The following is a 15,922-nucleotide window of genomic DNA, read 5'->3' as shown; positions in this document are numbered from 1 at the left end:
GTTTTAAAAAACATTTAGTACACACTACACTTGAGGTTTTGCGGGGGTTTTAACCGTTCCACTGCCCGAGTCCCGCGTTTATCAATGCAAAAACGCGTTCTGTGAGAAAGGTCCTCAACTTTCAAAATAATTTTTACCTGGCAAAAAGAAGCATAGTAAGCTCTCAGCTCCTTTCAGCGACAAAATCCGTATTAACATTCTCAAACTGATGTTCACCCTCTCCTAATTTTTGAGTTTTTTTTTTCCTTTGGCTGTGTAATCCATTATTGACAGGTGAGAAATAGTTAGCAACGTACGTCCTCAGGAACTGCTCCAAGTCCATCTTCCGCGCTCTGAACTCCCTTATACCATGCCACAAATATTTACTCGCATAGCATCTTTAAATAACAGAAGCTTGGAATAAATGTGTAAAAGAAAAGCATGGTTTGCCTAATTAAATAGCCAGTTTTCATTTTCTTATTTTTATTTAAAATAGTCCTCATTTTAGAATGTATTTTTAAATGTAGATATATAGTGCAACTGCAATATACACTTTTACGAAAAAAAAAAAAAAAAAACTCAAGAGGAACTTTTTAAATGAGAAATTTTATTTTAATTTGACATCACAATGACTCCAAGATATGACAGAACATAATCTGTAACAATATCAAAAACTACAGAAGATTTCCTCCCCCTTCACTTCCTCTAATGAAAGGGCTATAATACAAAATCTCCACTGTGGTCCAATGTACTGATCCTGTTCGCAGTTGGTAATTTAAACATTAAAACAGAAGAGAGGCCCCAAATAAGGATGAGATCTGTGTGTGATAGTGAATGTGACTTGACATCCTATTCAATTGTGATGACCAGACCACCACGGCGGAACCAACTGAATGAATGAAACCCCTTTCCCTTTTAGAACAGTAATCAACATCCAGTGACCAGACGGATGTGCGGTCCACACGTTCTACAACACAAATGGGCCGTTCCGGTGAATCTGGACAAAAAGAGCTGCACTATGTAAATGCAAATAACTGATTTGCTTTGTTAAAGGGGGTAGCTTGTTCAAAAAAAGTCAAAGTAACTGAATCTGGCATCCAACACAGGGTTTAATAACCCAGATAATTTAATTATCTAATTTTGATCTCTCAGGTTTTTGTATTTTCTTTTTATACAAAGGTAGGGAAAATTTTAATTATAAATGCCTAACATCCATATCCAAAATTAAAATAAATGAAATGCTTCCAAAAAAAAAAAAAAAAAAAAAAAAAAAAAAACACAGGAAAGCAGAAATTAAGATTAGTTTTCATTTTTTGAGGGAACATCATTAAATTCAAACATGCTGTTCAGAGTAGCGGGGATCTTATCTTAAAAAAATAGGGCACCTTGGTTTTTTTTTTTTACACACATTTTTAGCTTCGGTCCATGTTATCCTCCACTCTGCCCATACCACAAACTCAACATTTTGTTCAGCAGCAGTATGGGACATTCGCAGTCTATGGGAACCTTGTGTGAAGGTTCTAGCGTCGTCTGAAGGCTCTGGATATTCTCCACGCATTTGGTTCCTCGTAGCGGTTGTAAAGGGGCTCCAACCGCTGCTGTTTCTTCTGTTTGCTGAGGCGTGTGGGATCAGAGACTTTGAAGAAAGCAGGAGAAAATTCTACAAGCCACCTCGGGTCAATGGTGGTCACCTCCCTCATGTACTCCTTGGTGGTCAGCACAAGCTCATGATACACCACCCTGAGGAGAAGAACGCAGTGAAACTAGGTTTAGTACAAGCAGCATGGATACTAGTTGTGTTGTTAACTGTTGTGCTTTTTGCAAACATACCATTCTGGTTGGCGATTGAACAATGCGCTGGAGGGGTGGATGTAGACCACCTGCTGGTCTATAAGGGTTCTGTAACCTTCTTGAGGGTCCTTTTTGGCGGCGTTTCGGAAGAAACCACTGCAGATGGCCTTCTGTACACGTACTGTGGCTTTACCACATGATACCACATCCAACTTGTGTCTGAAGAGAGAAGAATGTGTAATTATGCAGTGCCAGTGCAACTTTGACAACTAGAACAATAAAGTTATAAAAATCATTCTAATTCTATGATAATAAGGATGTTTACACCTCAACTATAACAATAACGACACAGGAATGACATCAATGGAATCACTTCCAGAAGAATTATTCCTATTAAAAAAAAGCATTTAGCTAATCAGAATCCACTCAGCTTGAGCAAGGCAGCGATGACATAACCGCAGCTCATACTTCGATATCTTTATAGTTATTGCTCTAGGTGTGAACAGGCCTTAAGGCTTAGGTTGTGTAAGGTGTAAGTTACTGTTATTCTCAACCCCCTCACCTGTCCATGATGCCCAGCATCTGTTTGCGGATATCCTGCGCACGCCTGAGAGATCGTGCCTGGATGAAATTTTCGTAGCACCAGGGGTTGGAAAACTTGTTGTTCTTCCAGGAGTTGTAGACAGCCAACAAGGTCAGATGGTCCCCCTCGGGCTGGTGAAACTTGGCCTTCTTCTGATCTGCCAGAGCTTGTTTGTCCTGAGATTCAAAAGTGAAATCTTGATTACTATCTTTAGGATCAGTCTGCTGGGATACCTAAAACTCTATGCAGTGATGTAACTGTTCCTTGACCATTCATGGATCTGTGAACATGTGGGGGCTAAAGGAGTACCTTTGGTCTGTAGAAGACATTCTGTACTGAAAGCATTGACACAATGGTCAGCATCTCTTCGCTGCAGCCAAGATGGACGGACATGATCAACATCTTACAAAGCATAGGCTCCAGAGGAAACTCGGCCATCTGATAAGAACCGGGACAAGAAACTTAATACTTCATTTTGAAAACTGAGCAGCTACAACCAAATCAGTTTAAAAGCGCAAGAAAAGAGACGCATGCAAACTTACTCTACGACCGAGGCGTGTAAGCAAGCCTTCATCATCCAATGCTCCCAGAGTGTACAGCTGCTCCATGGCTGTGATGAGCGTCTCCATGGGCGGAGCATCCATGAAATCAAATGACAACAGGTCATTGATGCCCATTGCCTGATTGGAGGACAAGAGAGATTCTCAGCTTTTCTGCACATGCATGAACTTTAATATTGTTCCAAGATGACTCAACATTAGAACAGTTGAATTGTACCTTTAGAGACAGTACAGTACTGGCCAAGTTAGTTCTCTGAATCTCAGGTACGTTGGTGGTGAGCATCTCATCTCTGTAGGCACGTTCTGTGTAGAGTCTGTAGCACTTCCCAGGGCCTGTTCTTCCTGCTCGGCCCGCTCGCTGCTTAGCCTGGGCCTACGGACCACAAGAATGAGGTTTAGAAGACAAAGTTAACTTAATGTATACTGAATGTAGTTTGGATGATTAGGAATGGATGTTACCTGGGAAATGGGGGTAACTACTAGCTGATCAATGCCAGTTTTGGAGTTATAAACCTTCTGCTTGACAAAACCTGGATCCACCACATAGTAGATCCCATCAATTGTCAAAGAAGTCTCTGCAATGTTAGTAGCAATAACCACCTAAAAAAAAGAAAAAGAAAAAAAATGTAGCAGAATATGATCCAGTGATGCATATTTTCAGAGAAGCAATGCATGGTACCTTTCGACTTCCAGGTGGTGCTGGGTCAAAGATCCTGGTCTGCATTTCACTGGGCAGGGCAGAGTAGACTGGGAGGATGATCAGCTCTGGGACATCAGGACCAAGGGATTTCATTCGTTCGTACAGGATCTCACAGGCAGTGTCGATCTCCTCCTGACCCGTCAGGAACACCAAGATGTCACCTGCACATTAAATAACTTTTATAACAGGAAGTTCATTTTCACAGGCATTTACAACTTTTTCTGTGAACAACTATGTGCAAAAAGTTACCTGGAGGCTCAGTGAGATGAATCTGCATGACTGTGATCAGACTGGCATCCAAATAATCAGTCTCAGGTTCTTTAGTGTACAAAACCTCCACTGGATATGTACGACCAGGGATAGTAAAAATGGGTGCTTCATAAAAGTACTGCGAGAATTTCACAGCGTCCAGCGTAGCAGATGTCACGATGAGCTTCATGTCAGTTCGCTTCTGTACAGTCTAAATAATACAAAAAACAAGACTGTTACATGTGCCCAAAAAGAGGTGTACAAATCTAAGCACCTAAGTTTGTCACTTTCAAACTTTTTTTTCGTTTTTCAAGAGTACAAAGCAACAGTGTTTAAAACAGGTACAAATAGAAGAGATCTTGCATGCCCCCCTTTTTTTTTTCTTCAAAATTTAAGTTGTTTATTATTTACTTTATAGTGAGTGTGTGATATATATATATATATATATAATTTAATTCCACCACAGCTGCTTTTTATGATTCAATATACATAAAAAATAAATTAAATTAAATTAATTGTGAAATATTGCTACAATCTAGGATTAAGTTTTTTTTTTTTTAATTTTTAAATACATTTTAATATGTAATGTATTCCGTTGATGGTACTTCAGTTTTCAGTGTCACATGATACTCCAGAAATTTTTATTCGATGATTTGGAGCCCAAGTAACATTTTCTTTTTGTAAAAAATGCAATACATTTTTTTTCAAGGATTCTTTGATTATGAGAAACGTCACAGCATTTATTTTAAATAGAAATTCATTGTAACAATGCTAAATTAAAATATTTCGTTACAAATAAATGGATACATAAATAAAATAAATCTTTATTGACTGTGTAAACAAAGCCTCTGAAACGTACCTTCTTGAGCAGGCCAAAGAGCACATCTGTGTGAATGGTTCTCTCGTGGGCCTCATCCAACATAATGATGGCATACTGGCCCAGATCAGGGTCAATCAGACACTCTCTTAACAACATACCATCCGTCATGTACTTAATGACAGTCTCGGGACTTGTGCAGTCCTCAAAACGGATGGTGTAGCCAACCTGCACAGACACAGAATGAGATCCGTTTTAAACTGTTATGGTCAAATGTTAGATCATTGCTGCAAAATGTGCAAATGTAGTGGAAATTAATATAAGCAAGCATCTACCTCTTGACCTAAACAGCAACCGTATTCCTCTGACACTCTTTTAGCCACAGACATGGCTGCCACTCTTCTGGGTTGTGTGCACCCGATCTTCCCCCGTGTGGTGTATCCAGCCTCAGCCAGGTACTGAGTGATCTGAGTGGTCTTTCCTGAGCCTGTCTCACCAATAACAATTAGGATCTGGTTGTCATGGACAGCCTGTAAAGACAATGGTTGGATCTATGAACACAACTAAACTGAAAACTAGCTCAGAATGAAAATATGTATCAGTTGAAGTCAAACCTGAACGAGCTGCTCTTTCAACTTGTAGATGGGAAGACTCTCTCTTTGCTCTAGGATAGAAAGTTGAGTCTTTTTTCCATAGGAGGCCTTGTTGCCACCAAAAGCGTGTTTCTTCCATTCTGGGATGTCATTGGGCATCATACCTATGCCCCTCATATTAGCAGCTATCTGCCTGCCGTCGGCTGTATGGATGGTGAGCGTGTGAAGAAAGAAAAAAGCATTTATTAGTGATGCACAAACATGATAACAGACTTGAGCTCATACAAAGCCAGAGGGCACACAAGCATCAGATATAGGCTTGTTATGTGCAGACCAGCCACCATCTGCCTCTACAGCAGAGCTCAAGAAATCAGATCTCCCTATCAGAGAACTCCCTAAACCCCAGTATGGACAAATAGGAAGGAAGTTTATCTGGAATTATCAGTGTCTTTTATATTACATAACCGCTTGTTTTTTTTAACTGGAGGACATGGACTGCAAAACTTCCGCTTACTCAAACGATGCTACTTCATTATATACTTAATCAGACTGATTTTTATTTTAGTCTTCAAATGTTACTTGTATTCAAGGGAAGTTTAGAGTTCTAAAGCATTCTGCTTCAAAGTCAGATGTGTGATCCCTGTTTAATACCTCAGAGTTCTGACCATAATATCATTTTTGAATGTTTGATTTATTAAAAAAAAGTTTACAGGACATCTTACATCTGCATTAGAGTAGGAAGTGTGACTTGAAGTGGTATTCTATTGCACTTTTCAAAGCAGAAATACATTAGGATGAAGTTTGAATGTCTTACTGTCAGGCAGTGGGTCCACCCAGTGTTTGTTTAGGCCCGTGGGGATCGAGTCCATTTCAGCCTCCCGTTGGGCCTGTTTCACCTCCCTTCGCTCTTTGGCCAGGGCACTCTGCATCATGGCTGCTTGGGAGAGAGATCCATCGGGGTTCTGCCAGAAAAACAGAATGTATGCTAGTGTAAAAATCACAGAATATGTCCAGATTTGTTGACATGTCCAAGTTGTTCAGGCAGCTGTATAGTCAGAGTAGAAATGGTTTGACCTACCTTGACAATCTTGACAGGACTCATGTCCATGCTCTGTTTGGTGTGTCCCCTCAGGAATGGAGGTTCCTCTTCCACCAGCTCAATCTCCAAGTCCTCATCTGACAGACAAACAATAAAATACTAAATTTAAGAGGTGTTCCAACAAAAAAAAATTAATTTTTGTGATGGAAAGCTGGATTTAACTTATATGTATGGTAAAAATATTGAGTTTAAATATATCCAATTCATACCTTCCTCATCATCTACTTTAGGCAAAATTCCTGTCTCTTCATCAAAGTCTGGGAATTCCTCCTTAGACAGCACATTGGCAGCAATCATCTAAGAACAGACACATCAAGATGTTAAGATATGTAAATAAGTAATAAATGTTATAAAAAGAAAAATATTAAAAAGTTGGCCATTCACCTGTTTGATTTCCCACTTCTCCGGATCGGAGATCTTGGTGAGTCTTTTGCGTTCCAATGTGTCATCCTCTACCTCTGGAGCATGGCCCAGGTTCAGGTTTGTAGGTCTGTCAGGATTCCTCATGGCCGTCTCTTCCAGACCTTCTCCACCCATATTTCTCCTCCTGTTAGGGTTCAGATCTTCACCAGTATCCTGGTCAACGTCCTTGTAAAAGAAAGACAACCCAACAAAAATCAGCCCACATATAATGCAGTGATCAGTCAATATATAATACAACTGAGCACAAAAGGTCTTTCACATGAGAGATATGTTTTGTGGAAAAATATAAATATGCAGAAACTTAAAATGATTATAATTGTATTCATTTTTATGAATTTAACAAATCTGTAAATAGCATGAACCAATATAGATATGCAAATTTGAACTGTTCTCTAAATTGGTGACTTTCGGACCATTGCCAGTTTTGGCTGTTCTCTCTCATGGCTTTCATTAAGACAAATCCAACTCACCTTCATACTGAGACTTGTTTTAGATCCAGTGAAGGACAACACCTTGACTTTGACCCTTTGACCTTTAGTGACCACATCAGCCACATTTGCTACCCGACCTTCTCTCCTGAGCTCAGAAATATGGACCAAGCCTTCCCAGCGTTTCCTTCATGAAAGAAAGATAAAAACAAAAAAAAGTTTATTATCAAATCATACACACTTGCATCAATTTCATTAGCCTTAAAAGTATGTTAACTGCATCCAAAACATACCGGAGACCTTCCAACTGCACAAAGCAGCCAAACTGCATAATACTGGTGACTTTGCCGTTGTAGATATCGCCCACAGATGGCTCCTCTGGAGGGGGGCGGTCCACATGTTTGTCCTTCCAGCGGTCTGAGCCTTTGTCTCGGTCTCCCCGTGCAGGACTCCTGGACCTGCTGCGAGAGTGCCAGCGGCTCCTGCGCTTCCTTCGGTCTCTCTCATTAGAGCGAGATCTGGAACGGGAGCGTGAGCGATGGCGTCTCCGTCTGTCTCGGTCCCTGTCTCTGCTTCGACTGCGACTTCTGCTCCTCCGCTTCTTCTTACTGCTGCTGCTAGTTTCAGATCTAAGATTAAAAATTAAATTTGAGATTTTTATTTGTCACATAAATGGTTACATGGAGAAGCATACGACCAGCGGGAAATGTAAGATTCATGATACATACACATTAAAATGCAACAACATGATGCAGCGGGGCATCCACTGCACCATCAGGTTTAATGGCATCTATTTTAGGTTAGAGAAGCTCCTCACCTGTGTTTACTGCTGCTAGGTTCTGTACCACTAACACTGGGCATAAACATCTCCAACTCTTTCATGGCATCAGCAGCAACTTTCACATCTTCCTCATCCAGCATAGTCTAAATACAAGAGCAGATACAGTTTATGATTAAAGTTGATTAAATACACATTATAATTATTTATATAGACCATGTATATACAGAAATACCCTAGTTTTAGGATTGTCAGCTCTGCACAGAGCTGGAAACAGCTCTTTCAGCTTGTCCTTTTCATTATTTGGTTTAGCCACAGCATGAGAGGCTGTGCAACAAAGAACACAAGAAAAGTACCATCAGGAAATATGAGAAAAAAAAAGAATGCAGACGCTTTTCGTGAAGATATTAATTAAAATCTGACTGCTATTCTATAAGAGCAGCAATGCTCTTACCTTTACTGGTAGATGCTTTTGCAGGAGGACGCATGGTTTGAATGAGACGAAGCAAATTGCTGACGAGTGAATCCTAAAGGACAGAAATGACACCATAGGTTAGACATTTCTAAAACTCCAAATGTAAAATCAAAACTCACAAAACAATTTTTTGACAGAAGAGATTTTAAAAATCCATACTGTGAAATCGGCTCCATTTTTAACCAGCACTGTTTTAAATCCATCAATGCTTGGGTTTTTCTCAGCAAGACTGATAACAAACTCAGCTGAAAAACACATAAACCAACAGACTGTTACTACAGACTTTCATAAACCCACATTCAAACGATGCCTCTGTCTTTTACACATATAATTAACATAACTAAACAAGAAACGGGCTAACAAGCTATTTACGAAACGGCTAACGTTACCAACAACGTGACACGCGGTCAAGTCAGATTTATAAACTGGTCCTTTTCGTTGATTCCTAAATGGTTGTCAAGTTCGTTACAAACTTTACACACCAAAGATAAATACTTTGTCTTTTACATCTGGAAATAACATTACTAACGTTAACCAAGAAACAGGCTAACATGCTATTTACGAAACTGCTAACGTTACCAACAACGTGACACGCGGTCAAGTCAGATTTATAGACTTACCAAGATCCTTATCGTTGATTCCTAAATGGTTGTCAAGTTCGGTACAAACTTTAGACACCAAAGACAAATATTCAAGCTTTTTGAGCTCGTCTTCCCCGATCTCTGCCATCTTTTTATGAATGTTGTTGTTCGTGTACCGGAAGAAAGTGGCAGCGCTTCCTCTTGTCCTATAATTTCTAGTTCCGGGTTACATTACAAGCGCCCTCTAACGGTTGAAACGGGACGAATCCAGTTTCCAAAACCGGAGACTGCATGTTTGAAATACAAAATTAAAACTCGCGTACTACAAACGACGGTTTTCTTAAAATTGCCCTTTATTTATTTTCTCTTCTATAGCTTTAAGAAAACAGAATATACGGAGAGCATACATTCAATTATGATATAATTAAATTTGAATTACAATAAATTTAATTTCAAAATAAATAGTTAATACCGTGATGTTTGGTTATGAATTCGTAATCGATTTTTCTTATGCAAAATGTTAATATTTTATATTAACGTTATATGCTGCGTTAACAACCCATAGATTATCGATGAATGCTAAAGAAAGAAATCTGGACTGGAAAAGTTCCCCCCGGAGGTAAAAGTTCTAAAGGTAGACCAACGTTTTGGTTTGTTTTTATTGTTTATAACCTTAGACTGTGTTTATAACAGATCTAGTGCGACATCTAGTGGCAAAAGTGAGTTTCTGGCCACTCCACTGACTGCGTGAATCTGCACCACGATCAGCTCGGTGCGGCTCTATAATGCTGACACTGAGCTTCGCATGGTCTACATCATCACCACCAAACACATCGCACAGGCCAGTCTTTTCACCGGATCACTTCTGCGAAAAGACAGTCCTCATACTTTATATAGCAGCTGGTTTACTGTAACTGTTTCTAAGGTTCCCTATACGCAGTGGCGTTCAGGTAAAGCATTTTCAGTATCAATTCAATTCACCACCTATATGTCCTATGTTTGTTTTAGGTCTTATGGAGTGGGTTTCTTCAGCATGGCATCTGGTAGTGATGAACCGGACACATTAAAGAACCCAAAGCACACCAATCGCCTGAGTAAAGAGAAGTCTTAAGCTCTTATTTATTACAACATGCACACGACCCTGTGGAATTGTAAGGGGCTCTGAGATCTTTAGGCTTACTGTAAACACAAAGGCAGTTTAGATTATTCAGTTTTGGAGATATTGTCAACAAAAAGCACCATGTGATTATTATTATTTTTTTATTATTTTAAATTACCCCTGTATTGTAACTTCTCTGTATTAGTGTAGTTTCTCTTCAAAAAACAAAACAATAAAATGAATAATATAAATAGAACTATACTAAATTGAATTACAAATAAATTGTACTTTAAAAATATTTGTAGTAACTTTCTCACATACAAAAGTTCAATATTTAATACTATATTTTGTGCTGACTTCAATACAAACCAAGATTAGATCATGTCTGTTATATTTTACAGTATTTTTTCATATTTTTTTTTTTTCAGGTTTCCTTGAGGACATGAAGCCTTTGATAAAGCGAAGATGTGAAGACAAGCACATTTGTCTTTCAGGTATCTTGAATAAATACATGTTGGATGCATGTTTTATTAGTGTTGCTCAATGCACAAGCCTAAATATTACAGTCTTTACTGTTTATTAATGCTTACAGTGGGATATTATATATATATAATACTGATGAAGATAAAATATGTTAGCATTTAACAAATTGGACATCATTAAAATGATTTTATTCTATTAACTGTGTAGTTTATTTATTTTTATTTTTTGTTAGGTTTATAAATCTAACAGTAATCAAACTAATAGTTAAAAAATTAAAAGTAAAAAAAGATAATATTTTATATGAATTGTTTGAAAAAGTATTGTTCAAAATGTTAAAAAAAGTAAAGTAATGCTTAATTAATAATTAATATCATTAATATTCAGCAAGGATGCAATGACTTGATCAAAAGTGACTTTTACATTGTGGCTGATAAATGATGTTCATTTAAACCTTTTACTCATAAAAGTATCCTGGAAAATAAACTCAGGGTTTGTGTAGTAACTGTTTTGAACATTAATCATAGTAATAAGGACATGAGCATTTCTTGAGCACATGAGCAAATCAGCATATTAGAATGATTTCTGAAGGAAATTTCAGCTTTTAAACTTTTAAATTATATTAAAATGGAATACATAGTTATTGTACAACGTTATTGTAAGAAGTTTTAACAATATTACTGCTTTTCCTGTTTTTACTTTCCTAAATTTCTGTATACTAAGGCCCCCTAGTGAGTAATAATTGTTAAGCACAAGCATAAATTTCCTTCAAAAACTTTCGAATATGTATAATATTATTTCACAGCATATATGGGTCTTTATACAATGTCTTTATACGTTAAAATAAATAGTGTCCTTTATATTGACAATGGCATCCCAAATTTGAAAACCATGTACTGTGGTGCTCTGATGTCTGATGAGTATCTTCATACAGTGTCTTTTAGTGGCAGAGAAACAGAGAAACCCTGGAGTCTAGTGGAGAGAGAGTACTGGTTTTCGAGAGGCTCTGAAGTTCCCTTCATCAGGTAAACAAAACACTGGGCTGAACTGAAAAGATTTATCACTAAAACTTGTACAGCTTTTATAGTCTGTCAGTCATTTGTTATTAGAAAAGACTCACAAAGAGAGTAAACAATATCCTATTGACCACCTGCCTTGTGAGTTAATTACCCGTCAAATATGCGTCTGCAATAATAATTAGAAGAGCCTTTTGTTTTTCTTTTCTCCAATAAACCTGATGTTCCTGATGTCATCTTGGGCAGTAAATCGTGCCAGCTCTGAGGGAGCAGAAGCACTGCAAATGGCCCTTCACACTCTCTGAATGATGGCATTGGGGGGCATTCATGACCATGTGGCACAGGTGACATGCAAAAACTGTGTATTCAGAACCTGTGTCGACTATATCAGATGTTAAATATCAATTGTTCCCTTTTAATTACATAACCAAACACAATAATCTTCTTTCTTTCATGGCTTTCACAGATACTCCACAGACTCCTCCTGGCATGTCCCTCACTTTGAAATGATGTTATATGACCCAGGCCAGCTTGCTGTGGCCTATATCGCTGCTTACCAGGTGGGAATATGTATCTGTGTTTTAATAAAGGATATATTTTCTGTGATTCTTATCTCTCTAGATAACTGCTTATGTCCAGAAAGTAATAATGAAACACTTTTCTGTATTTCTGGAGTGTGAAGACAGAATACGGACTGTATTGTTATGTTCTGTTTTAGCTTTCAAATGCTCAAGTTAAAGAAATAGTTTACCCAAACAATTTTACTCACCCTCGGGCATCCAAGATGTGGATGAGTTTGTTTCTTTATCAAAAAAATAAAAAAATAAAAATAGCATTAAATCACTTGCTCGTCAATTGACCCTCTGCAGTGAATGGGTGCCGTCAGAATGACAGTGCAAAAAGCTGATAAAAACTTCACAATAATCCACATGTCTCCACTTGTATTTGCTTTTTGTAGCAAACACATTTATCAAGTTTTTTTTAACATCAAACCATTGATTCTGGCTAAAGTACTAGTCCTATATTCTTAATACTGCTTTCTCCAGTGAAAAGTATCTGAATCAGGAGAGAAATGTGCACTGACCAAACTTTACAAGTGAAGACAGTCCAAAACAGTTCTAGACAAATATGTGGATGGATTTTGATGTGCGAGGACAACAGTGAATTGACTTTCTTTGTACTTGTGGATAATTGTGGTGCTTTTATCAGGTGTTTGAACACTAATTTATACGGCACCCATTCACTACAGAGGATCCATTGGTGAGCTAGTGATGTTATGTGATTTTTTTTTCAAAATCTGTTTTTTATGAAGAAACATCATCAAACTCATCTTCGTCTTGGAAGTAAATTTTCAGCACGTTTTAAGTTTTGTTTGAACTGTTCTTTTAAGATGATTTTAAGATTTGTATAACAATCAACTAAAATTTTCTAATTATATATATGGCATTGGCTTGGCTGGGTGTGGTGTTATTATGGCTGTTGGCTTCTGGTGTCTGGGGAATACCTATTTGCAGATGTGGCTCATGACGTGTTGCTTCACGTCTCTAGAGACCTAAGTGACAAGGTGAGTCTTCCTCTCCCTCATTAGATCCCAGATTTGGCGTCAGTCATGCTGAATCAGCACCAAAACACAAAAGCACTGAAATATCGCCCAGGTCAGAGTCATTTTTAAGGCCAACCCACCTCCTCTATCTGTCTGTCTGTCTGATTTTGGTTGTTCCCCACAAAAAGCAAACAAAATATAGCATTCACATTCTCTCTGTACTATAAATCATCCCCTTGTTATGATTTAAATAACAACCAGAGATTCACTCTGTGCTGAAGACATGTAAAGTAACATGTTTTCACAAGATAATTTGTGGCCAAGAAGAAATGATCCCCTCAAGAAACCGCAATGTACAAAGTGGCAAAAAATAAATAAACCACATTTGATTATGAGCATTGTGCTGCCCTCTGCAGTCTGGCGGCTTCTGTAGCGCTGAGGATGCAGATTTCTTTCCTATGGTGGAATCCACTGAGAAGAGAGAGGGAGCGTTTTGTGTGTGGACAGCAGGAGAGATCAGAGAGCTGCTTCCTGACATCGTGGAAGGTGCTGAAGGAGGCACAACACAGGAGGATATCTACATGCATCATTATGGTGTGAAAGAGCAAGGCAATGTGGACCCCACTCAGGTTTGGGAATTTGAGGTTTTTATGAGAGCAGTTAGAAAGATTTTTGGCTACAACAAAGAAAATTAAAGTTTATTAATCAAATAATTCATTGGATTAATTGTTTAATCATGCATACAGTATAAAATCATCTTTATTTGTAGCTACCTCTTGCATTTTTTAACAAAATGTTATGTTTTCCGCTTGCTGTAATACAAATATATATATACAAAAATAAACTAATGTCTCAGATAATTATAAAAACTATTAGCAAATTTAGAGTTTTAACTACTAAAATACTATTTGTAATATTATTACAGAAGAAAAGCTTTGCAAATATCTTTACCTGCACATTGACAAATGAACAACCAGCCAATAATAATAATGTTTCACAAACCATAACACAAATTCTGTCCAATCTGCAGTCTTGTCTAGTAGGTTGGTACTTAAAAGTATGTTCTAGTAAAATGAATGAAATTCAGTGGTTAGCATTTAACGTACACAACACCTAATTTGTGAACAAAGCAGGTTTTTATAATGCAAATTAATTTGTAATGGCAGGGATCTTTCTGTATCATTTGCATTTACTGATTTGTTACTTGGTATTTTTGTACGACCCCCATGGAGAGCTGCAGGGTCAGAATGTGCTGATTGAGCGTTATTCAGTAGAGCCCACCGCTGCTCACTTTAGCATCAGTGTGGACAGACTGTCCGAGTTGCTGTACGAAGCCAGGGCCAAGCTGGCCGAGGTGCGAAAAGCACGCCCACCTCCTCACCTGGAAACCAAAATGCCAGCTTCCTGGAATGGTAAGTTTCCTGATTGGAAAAAAGTACATGTGTCAGCCAGTAATATACTACTGGAAATCCCAGAGCACTGAGCCAGGAAAAGACTCTAATTAGAGTTAATTGCTTTTCATAGAGCATTTTGAAATGGAAACAATCATCAATTAATCAATGAGAGGCTGAGGCATGAAGAGAATTCACAATAGTTGCGTCCCCTTTAGCTATATGTACCCCCTTCCTATCCTTACGATTTTATTGATTTCATTTGGCGAACAAGGTCCAGTGTTCGACAAGCTCCATAAATGTTTGTTTTGTTCTGACTGGGTTTGCTTTAATAGCATTACTATAATGTTAGTGTTCTTTCATGGGGTGCTTAGATGTGGAGCCAAGCCTTTAAAAGCCCACAGAGGGGACCTTTGGGTTGTGGTCTGTGCCCTCATTGTCTTTAATGAAAGGATATCAAAACCTTCGCAGGGTGCCAAGGCCCCTTTGGAGCTCTGGCTGACAAAAGCGCTTGAAGAATAGTGACTAATGAGCTGATATCTTAATTAAAGAAAGCCTGAGACGTTGTTTAATAAAACTGTTCCTTCCAGAGCTACGCTCCATTACATTCTTAATTCATAGCGACTGGATATTGCTACCTGCAGAGTAACCCTTGGCATTAATCAAACCTGATAGGCCCACTCTCAAAGCCGTGAGACATGTCAGGGCTGACAGGACTATTGTTAGTGTTCCCCAGCCCTCCGAACACATTCTACTTGAGATCATTTCAAAGCTCTGCTGTCTTGGTTGGCACCTATTGGACCTTTATCAAAATGTTTTTAGCTCTTGTTGGCAGGGAGTTTCATTATCTGAGAGGCAGAACTCTTCCTGACAGTTTTACATAATCAGGTTGTTTGCCCAAGTACTTTTGCTAGAGAAACCACAGACAGAACATGGCTTCAACATTCAAAGAACCTTGTTTTCTAAATTCAACATGGTTAGGTTTTCCAAAGCTTGTAATCAGCGTCCACTCCCATTTCTTCGGTTGGTCAGGGCTGATGTTGTCCAGGTTTGCACGTGTCGGAGCCGTGCTGAGACAAGGCCCTGGTGGAAAGAGTTGAGCGGGCAGCTTGTTTTCTCCGAGAACACCTGTGGGATGAAGAGGGCCAGAGGATTCTCCATTCCTGTTATCGTGGAAATAATATGGAGGTGGAGCATGTGGAAGGAACATTTTCTGCGTTTTCAAAATATGTATTCAGCCTGCAAAAGCAGAAAGGCTGATATAAGAACAGTTACAGATTAAAAACAGCTAGTTTGTTAGCTTCAGTCTAATTTCCCATCATTATGATGGGAAAAGA

The 15,922-nt window shown here is 38.4% G+C and overlaps 1 protein-coding gene across 1 annotated transcript; it reads right to left on the bottom strand.

The window, feature by feature from the left end:
* Positions 1-566: 566 nt before the first annotated feature.
* dhx8 (DEAH (Asp-Glu-Ala-His) box polypeptide 8) lies at positions 567-9,268 on the bottom strand. The gene is made up of 23 exons (XM_052570963.1): positions 9,096-9,268; positions 8,635-8,720; positions 8,455-8,527; positions 8,236-8,327; positions 8,040-8,146; positions 7,516-7,851; positions 7,265-7,409; positions 6,756-6,959; positions 6,581-6,668; positions 6,351-6,448; positions 6,087-6,234; positions 5,294-5,475; positions 5,015-5,209; positions 4,722-4,907; positions 3,863-4,073; positions 3,593-3,774; positions 3,373-3,513; positions 3,131-3,286; positions 2,896-3,033; positions 2,663-2,791; positions 2,333-2,529; positions 1,810-1,989; positions 567-1,719 (listed from the first exon to the last, which is right to left on the bottom strand). Exons 1-23 carry the CDS (start codon positions 9,202-9,204, stop codon positions 1,500-1,502), a joined length of 3,603 nt encoding a protein of 1,200 aa, XP_052426923.1. The 5' UTR covers positions 9,205-9,268; the 3' UTR covers positions 567-1,499.
* Between the last annotated feature and the right edge of the window lie 6,654 nt (positions 9,269-15,922).

Source organism: Carassius gibelio, chromosome B12 (assembly GCF_023724105.1).
Source record: "Carassius gibelio isolate Cgi1373 ecotype wild population from Czech Republic chromosome B12, carGib1.2-hapl.c, whole genome shotgun sequence".
NCBI lineage: Eukaryota > Metazoa > Chordata > Actinopteri > Cypriniformes > Cyprinidae > Carassius > Carassius gibelio.
This window is presented reverse-complemented; position numbering and strand designations above follow the sequence as displayed.